At 54.4% G+C, this 7,947-nt stretch overlaps 2 protein-coding genes across 2 annotated transcripts in view; one reads left to right on the top strand and one right to left on the bottom strand.

Annotated features, from left to right (window-relative positions):
- Positions 1-864, top strand: part of PTSG_09340 (uncharacterized protein) — a 4,803-nt gene extending 3,939 nt beyond the window's left edge. The window contains exons 13-14 of the mRNA XM_004989542.1: positions 221-365; positions 546-864. Coding sequence (XP_004989599.1) covers positions 221-365; positions 546-652 — 252 coding nt within the window. The 3' untranslated portion in view covers positions 653-864. The remainder of the gene's footprint in view (positions 1-220; positions 366-545) is intronic.
- Positions 865-1,352: 488 nt separating this feature from the next.
- Positions 1,353-7,947, bottom strand: part of PTSG_09339 (uncharacterized protein) — a gene marked incomplete at both ends in the record, with an annotated part of 6,975 nt that continues 380 nt past the window's right edge. Inside the window, 17 exons of the mRNA XM_004989541.1 lie at positions 1,353-2,658; positions 2,869-2,969; positions 3,445-3,585; positions 3,832-3,941; positions 4,177-4,252; positions 4,516-4,621; positions 4,871-4,970; positions 5,178-5,295; positions 5,502-5,547; positions 5,786-5,919; positions 6,093-6,161; positions 6,356-6,451; positions 6,626-6,691; positions 6,822-6,930; positions 7,128-7,213; positions 7,514-7,580; positions 7,699-7,947. The exon at positions 7,699-7,947 is cut by the window's right edge and continues 1 nt beyond it. Of these exons, the coding sequence (XP_004989598.1) occupies positions 1,353-2,658; positions 2,869-2,969; positions 3,445-3,585; positions 3,832-3,941; positions 4,177-4,252; positions 4,516-4,621; positions 4,871-4,970; positions 5,178-5,295; positions 5,502-5,547; positions 5,786-5,919; positions 6,093-6,161; positions 6,356-6,451; positions 6,626-6,691; positions 6,822-6,930; positions 7,128-7,213; positions 7,514-7,580; positions 7,699-7,947 (2,980 nt within the window). The remainder of the gene's footprint in view (positions 2,659-2,868; positions 2,970-3,444; positions 3,586-3,831; positions 3,942-4,176; positions 4,253-4,515; positions 4,622-4,870; positions 4,971-5,177; positions 5,296-5,501; positions 5,548-5,785; positions 5,920-6,092; positions 6,162-6,355; positions 6,452-6,625; positions 6,692-6,821; positions 6,931-7,127; positions 7,214-7,513; positions 7,581-7,698) is intronic.

Raw genomic sequence — 7,947 nt, 5'->3', positions numbered from 1 at the left:
GTGTGTGTGTGTGTGTGTGTCTGTGTCTGTGTCTGTGTGTCTGTAGTTGTGTGTCTGTCTGTCTGTCTGTAGTTGTATGTAGTTGTGTGTGACCGTGTCCCTCTCCATGAACACACACGCACACAAACAGAGTCCGCTTTCAACAGCCTGCCCCCTTTTGTATCCGGTACTTGCTCGCGTCTTCTCACCACCACCTTTTTTGCCCACACGTGCACATCAGGAGTTTAAGGCGGCAATCAAGCACATGATCCCAACTGGCCACAGCTTCAAGGGATTTCCATTTGAAATGCGAACACTAAACGCCGGCGAAGCGCTGCGTGAATGCATGTCGTCCTTTGTCGGACAAGACATCCTCGATGCCCACGGTCAGTGTGGTGGTGGTGGTGGTGGTGGTGGTGGTGGTGGTGGTGTATGTGTGTGTGTGTGTGTGTGTGTGTAATCTCGGTTTGCGGGAAGTCATCTCATGCATACACGTGCATCTGAATTCACACACACACACACACTCACTCACACACGCACACACGCACACACGCACACACGTGCAGGGGACCAAGTGTGGCATGCTGTGAGGTGTCGTGTGTACACATATCCTGAGAACGTGATTGTGGTTTGGATGATGCTTGCCTGTCGCTACCTCACTGTCTCGACCTAGAACGAGAGTATGACAGTATGCTTGTGTGCTTATGCGTGTGTGTGTATGTGTGTTATGAAGTGAGACACTTGTTGCTGCCACGGCTGTGCGCTTGCGTCGGTTCGTTGCGTGGCCTTTGTTTCCTATTTTGTACCTGCGGTGGTATGTACATAACCAGCCCCCCCCCCCTCTTTCTTGTTCGCCCACACACCAACTCCCACACCACAGTGCCGCTGCGCTTTCTTTGAGTAGTTTCAACGCTTCACTTGTCCGTGAGAAATGAACAGTCACGCGCAATGCAAGCAATCAGGTGGACGCACGCAATCAGGCAACTCGGCTAAGAAAAGGAGAGACAGCACCACCACACAAAACGCAGTGGGGAGCAACGGAGAACGTCCATGAATGTTTGCTCCTGATTCAGACGGGCCTCAACCTGCGCACAGCGTCACATTCCAATTGCAACTAAGTGCCATAATTTGCAACACGAAACAATGATTTCCAGACCCCCATGCCGCAGCACTACGGCACATACAGAACGCTGTGGAGTGGTTCCAGTTTCAGAGCTTCGCCAATACAGCACATATATCCATGATTCCCAAGCAGACACGTCATGAAAACGACACCCTGCCCACTCCTGCGTACACGCTGCACGAAATACGCTCTGTATTGCATTGTATTGTCAAGTGTAACGGGCGTTGCGACGACATGGTCGCCAACACCGTCAGTGGCTGCCCCTCGCTGACGTTTGGCAGTGTTCTCCAACCCAGTTGTGCTCACACCGACACCCGTTGTCATCAAGGGAGCATGTACCATGGCCGCTGCAGGGCACGCGTGAGAAAGGCAGCCAAATGCTGCGATACAACCCAACGTCCTCAAGCCAAGGCTTCTGTCTCCCGCTCCAGTGGAGGACGCTTGCACCATCAATCACATCTTGCTTGATGTCTGTCCTGTATCCCAGGCCATTGACGTTCCACTCGGCTGGCAGGTGCATCCAACGATTGTGCACAGCGAGCAGCAGCAGCGGCTGTGTTCCAAAGTCCCACAACCCGTTGTCTGCGTCGTTCACGTGCTCACGGTGCTGCTGCATCCACCACAGCACGTCCTCATCCACACGCTGCTGTTGCCAGCGGTGGGGCCAGAACACCATCACGCCAGCGTTGAAGGTTGGCTCGTCAACCATCATCGCCGCGCCGTCGCCGTAGTGCTGCTTGTACAAGTCACGCACGTGTGCGTTGAAAAACGACGCGTACGTTGGGAAAGCGCGTGGTACAGCAGCAACAACGGGGGCAGCCTGGTGCGCTGTTCTAGAGTCGATGTTGGATACACCAGCACCAGCATCAACATCAGCAGCTGCGTGATCAGTAGCGGCGGCAGCAGCAGCAGCAGCAGCAGCACCACCACCACCACCACCACCACCACCACCACCACCATCAGCAGCTGCGGTGGGCACCGTTGATGCTGCTTGCACGATGGCCCACAGGTTCGCGAGGTCCCCTTGCACGAGCGTGTCAGCGTCCAAATACAACACAGCCGTCTCGCTTGCGAACAAGGGCGGGATGAGAAAGCGGGCAAAGTTGGCGTCAGAGGCCAGGTTGCCTGCAATGCCACGGGATGTGCGCACGAGTGCAAGTGCACGAATGGAATTCCACAGCAAGGCCACATCTTCCACCTGCTGTTGCTGTTGCTGCTGTTGTTGTTGTTGCTGTGGTGGTGGTGGTGGTTGCTGCTGTGGTGGTGGTGGTGGTTGTTGTTGTTGCTGCTGTGGTGGTGGTGGTTGCTGCTGCTGTGGTGGTGGCTGCTGCTGTGGTGGTGGTGGTTGTTGTTGGAAAGTTGTGAGCTCACTCAAGTTGTGAACGCGAACGGCTCTTGTGCTGAGTTGGCGTTCATCGTCGTGTGTGGTGATGGGTGGCACCACCTCTGCCTGCAGGCCGCGGCACCTCAGATAGACTGCAAGCGCGTATGCATCGGCAACTGCCAGCACGTGGAAGATGAGACGGCCAGGAACAGCCGAGTGCCGCCGTGCAGAACTGACGCAAGGGTGCGTGTGTGTATGTATGTGGTTGAGAGAGCCGCGTGTGTATGTGTATGTGTGTGCATGTATGTGGGTGAGAGGGACTGTGTATGTGCGCGTGCGTGATGATGGGTTTGAATGACCCATCAAGGCACAGGCTCCATTGTGAAAGGCGCATGCATGCACGTTTTTCAGCAGCGTCACACAGGTTGTGTGCACGACTCACTTGATGACAGCCACAATGCCTGCATAATGCTCTGAATCTGCGGTCAGCACAATGGTGATGGCACGCGGCTTGCTCAATACCTGCTGCTGTTGCTGCTGCTGCTGTTGTTGTTGTTGTTGTTGTTGTTGTTGTTGTTGTTGTTGTTGTTGTTGTTGTTGTTGTTGTTGTTGTTGTTGTTGCTGGTGCTGTTGTTTAAGTTGTTGTTGTTGTTGTTTAAGTTGTTGTTGTTGTTGTTGTTGTTAGTTGTTGTTGTTGTTGTTGTTGTTGTGGTTGTTGTTGTTGTTGTTGTTGTTGTTGTTGTTGTTGTTGTTGTTGTTGTTGTTGTTGTTGTTGTTGTGGTGGTTGAACTGCCGCAGGTGCGTGCACTAAGCTTGATTGCGCCATTACCACTCCGTTCTTTTCAACACACTTCTGGTGACAAGGCAAGTGGACATGCATGTGTATGTGTGTGTTCAGCGTACGTGCCAATCACGTCATCAAACCTGCTCAGATACATCGCCGCCACCGTCATCACCGCAACAACCGCCAATGCAGACACAAGCACAGGTGCTCCCCTCCTACTACGACGGGCTGTACCTGCACAGTCCGTGGTTCGCGTGCATCCATTGCTGTGTCCTCGCCCGCGCTGACTTCCGTGAGTTCAAGGCTGTCATCATCGCATTCGCACTGATAGAGGCCTGGGCCCTTCTTCTGACAGCTTGCCCCAACGACACACCCCTGTAACGGACAAGCACGCGTTGTGTGTGGAGTTGCATGTGTTGAGAGTGTGTTGAGTGAGTGTGTAATATGTGTGCGTGTGTGTGTGTGTGCGTGCGTGCGTGCGTGTGTGCGTGCGTGCGTGTGCGTGTGCGTGTGTGTGTGTGTGTGTGTGTGTGTGTGCGGAGGGGGAGTACAGAGTGTGTCTCTTCCTTCGAGTGTATGGACAATCAACAGATTCGCTTCGCAAGTGCGTACATGTCGCACCTCGTCCGACAGTGTGCAGTAGTCAATGTCGAGCACATACAGCCCTGCATTGTCGTCCTCCGTGAATGCGTACCACTCGTCTGGTCGTGCTATCCGCTCCTTCAGCATCCCTGTATGTGTGTGTATGTGTGTGTGTGTGTGTTCGCGTGCGTTTGCGTGTGTTGACGTGTGCATGCGTGTGTTGAGATGTGCATGCGTGTGTTGACGTGTGTGTTCGTGTGTGTTTGTGTGTTGACGTGTGCATGCGTGTGATCATGCGCACACACGTTTATGTGCATTCCCGCACACACGTTCCATTTGCAAACACCCTTGCACGTTCTCACGCCAACAAGACCACAATCAGACCATTTGTGTTGAATCCGAGACAACGCGGAAGTGAGCGGCATGTGTCCATCAATCGCCGAACGTGTGCATCGCCATCCTGGTTCGCAAAAGGGAAAGGGTGATGTGGTGCACGCATGCAGGTTGAATGAAGTCCCTGATGACACACAACAACGCCACGCACACAACGCAAGACACCACACGCACACAAAGCAAGTTACCACACACATATGCAGACACACACTCAAAACAAAGACACACACAGCACAGACACACACACACAACACAGACACACACAGACACACTCACATCCACAAACATTCACTCCAACGCAAGACCCCAGCAGAAGGGAGACTGGCACACCTCCTGAATGGTGCGCTCCACCAGCAAAAGGTCGTGCAAGTTGGAATCCATATGGGGGAAGAACACAAACGGTGCATCCACTTCTGGGAACTTGGGCCTGTCGAGTCTGTCGAGTGCGTGCAACATGCCGTTCAAGCTGCTGCTCTCATGCAACACACGCGTGCACTGATACCCATCGCCTACAAATCTGCAGAAACGAGTCGGTTGACACGTAAGCTGGCGCATGTGCTGACATGACACTGAAGACGTACATGTGTGGTGCAATTGTACACGGGCGTGCAAGCCTCAACGCTTGACAGCATAGCACACGTGCATGCGCGGGTGTCAGTGGTTGTTACAACTGCTATTGCCTCACCCTTTGTTGCATGTACACGTGTACGACGCAAGGTCTTGTGGGTTGCACACCGCATCCTTGTGGCAGTGGTGAAGATCCAAGTCGCACACGTCGATGTTGGCTGCATGCAATTGACCAAAATGGACACACAGTCAGGGTGAGACAAAGCAGATACACACATACTGAAGCACGCTACACACATGTACACACATGCACACACGTACATATACGTATGTACATGAAGACACGCACACGTAAACACAGGACACGCTAAGTTTACCACGCGCACGCACACACACACACACACGCACACACACACATCACGCACCGGCAACGTAGAGGCCGTCTTTGATGCTCTCTGCGGCTTCAAACCGCTTCCAGTCATCTCGCGGACGCACGCGCTTCTTCAGCTCTCCCCTGGTGTTGAAGGCAACGCACTCTGACAACTGCAACGGCAACAGCAGGTGTGATAATGGGGTTGCTGAATGTCGCGTGGTGCTAGTGGTGGTGGTGGTGCTGGTGGTGGTGGAACTTGTGTGGTCATGTTTGTGGCCATGTAGACTGTGCTGGTCTGTGGAGTTATTGCACGCAGCAACACCTTAAGTCACTGGCAAGGTGCTCATCATCCCCAGCACCACGGTGGTCGACTGACCTCATTACAAAGCTGCTCCCACTCGTCCAATGTGCCAGAAGCGTAGCTGTAAGTGAACACACACACACACATCACAAGTACGCAAGCAATTGCGCGCACAACCACACACATACACACACGTACACACAGCACAGATACATGAGCGCAGGGCACCAAGCGATGAGCATTGCCTCAAGACAGCGTCCCGTGTTGGTGTTGCATCCATTGTCATAACACCCAACTGCGCATCACAGAACTGCGGTTGCTGCAGTGTGGGTATGGTGCAAACGCAATCCCGTGCTCACATCATCACTTCGTGGCCCGGTGAATCGACGCCAGAGAAGAACATGAAGGCCTTTGTGGGCGGTGACCTGAACGGGGGAAGCTCCCATGCAGTCATCATCCCTGACACCATGCAGCGAGCAGCATGGCGTTGACTCTAGGGTGACAATGAAACGCAAGCAGCATGCGCAGGTAGTGACACCACAACGACAACGAGAAGTACAATCTACGCGCACGCACACTGTACACACACGCACACGATGTGGCTGTTTCACATGGCTCACGTTGCATGTCTGTCTGTATCGCAGCGTGTGCTGCGTGGAATGTGACCTCCTGCTCTTGCGCCCACGCGTCGGCAATGCTGTGATATCGTGCAACGTGCGCTGCCCATGCTGTGGCCTGTGGTGGTGGTGGTGGTGGTGGTGGTGGTGGTGGTGGTGGTGGCGTGAACGCTGACTGGTGGTGAAAACGATGCTACAATGATGGCAGTAACGTGGAGGGGTGACACTGAACAAGGGTGACGTAAACAACACAGCAGCAGCAGCAGCAGCAGCAGCAGCAGCAGCCATATAATCTGTGGGACATCAACACACCCAGGGTGTTGTGTCGGTGTGCGTTGTGGTTTTCGGCGGATACTGCGTGCCTGCATCACCACCGTCATGTTCCTCTTGACGAAGCAGAGACAGCAACTGAACGATCACACGGCACGCAATGGAGGGCACGAGCGGTGTGAGGTCGTGGCACAGGACGAAAGCACAGCAGCAACGTGAAAGCAGCGTAGCGAATGCAGCGAATGCAGCGAATGCAGACCAAGCACGCTGATGTAAGCAGACATGACATGGTTCTTGTTGTGCAGGTGTTACCTTTGTCCATGTGTGTGGTTGCGCGCACCAGCTTGGCGCGTCGTCACCGACACCACCCGTCACAACCTGCGCACAGCCACTGAGAGCAGAGTGAGCTGAGAGCAGCAATAACAATGCAGTGTCTAATAACAACACAGTGTCTATGCCATATGGTTGAGCATCCTGCCACAGACGTGCACTGCGTGAAACACGTCACCTGTTGGAGTGCAGCCCTGTCCAGCACGCATCCCGCCCTGGCAAGCTCCCTTCCATAAACAAGAGCTGTTGCGACATCGTGCGGTGCCACCACATGCACACCAGAGGCCCTGCCCAAGCGAGTTCACGTGCACGTTGAGGGTGGTGTGTTGGGGATGTGTTGGGGCGGTTGCGCTGTCGTGAGTGTTTGTTGAGTGTGTGTGTGTGTGTGTGCGTGTGTGTGTGTGTGTTTGAGCGGGATAGCATATGTGAGAGGCGGTGCACGACTCAAAGGAGTGTTCGTCGTTGCTGGTGGTGTGCGCCGTACCCGCCGTGCACGATGAGGGAGAGACGCTGGGTAACGGTGGCTCGATCGACAAGCAGCACGTGGTGCATCTCTGAGGACAGCAAGGTCTGCATTGGGACGCCAGTGACAACGGGGGGTTGCTGGTGAACAATATCCATGATGTTGGATGAAGAGCAGGCATACAACACACGCACACTGATACAAACACACTTATACAAACGCTCACATACGAAAGCAAACACGAACCCACATACAAACGCACGCACAACCCCCAAACAAACACACACGCATACACACGCATACAGACGCACATACACGCAAAGAAACGTGCAGTCGTTTGCGATTACCAAGTCGCTGTTGTCGTGGACTTCATACACGCACGTGTACGTCATATTCTGCTGGCGTACGTCTGCGTGTTGAGCCATGCACTCGCACTCCCGCGCCGTGAGCCCAATGCCGACCCACGTACCGCTCCTTCATACACAAGTGGTAAGCATCGCAAACGTTCAGCGTGTTGTGAGCGGACCATGTGTGTGTTGCTGCAGCCCCAACACAGACACACACACGCGCGCGCGCGCACACACACACTCACTTGACTGTGTTGAGCGCCCTCGATCGCTCGTGGTGGTTGCACAGGTCCATGATCAGCAGCGGAATGCCGGCCTCGTGGAGTTGGCGCGCTTTTGCCTCGAGCTTCTCCCGCGAGGAGATGCCAGCCTGCAGTGGATACTGTGCAATCACAGCGACGGTTCGTCGTCTTCTTCCTCTTCCCTTCAGCGAGTGCGCGCGTTCCTGCTCAAGTAGGGCGAGGGCAACGTCCGCAGCTCCTCGCTCCAGGTCA

This window comes from Salpingoeca rosetta, assembly GCF_000188695.1.
Source record: "Salpingoeca rosetta unplaced genomic scaffold supercont1.28, whole genome shotgun sequence".
Lineage (NCBI taxonomy): Eukaryota > Choanoflagellata > Craspedida > Salpingoecidae > Salpingoeca > Salpingoeca rosetta.
This window is presented reverse-complemented; position numbering and strand designations above follow the sequence as displayed.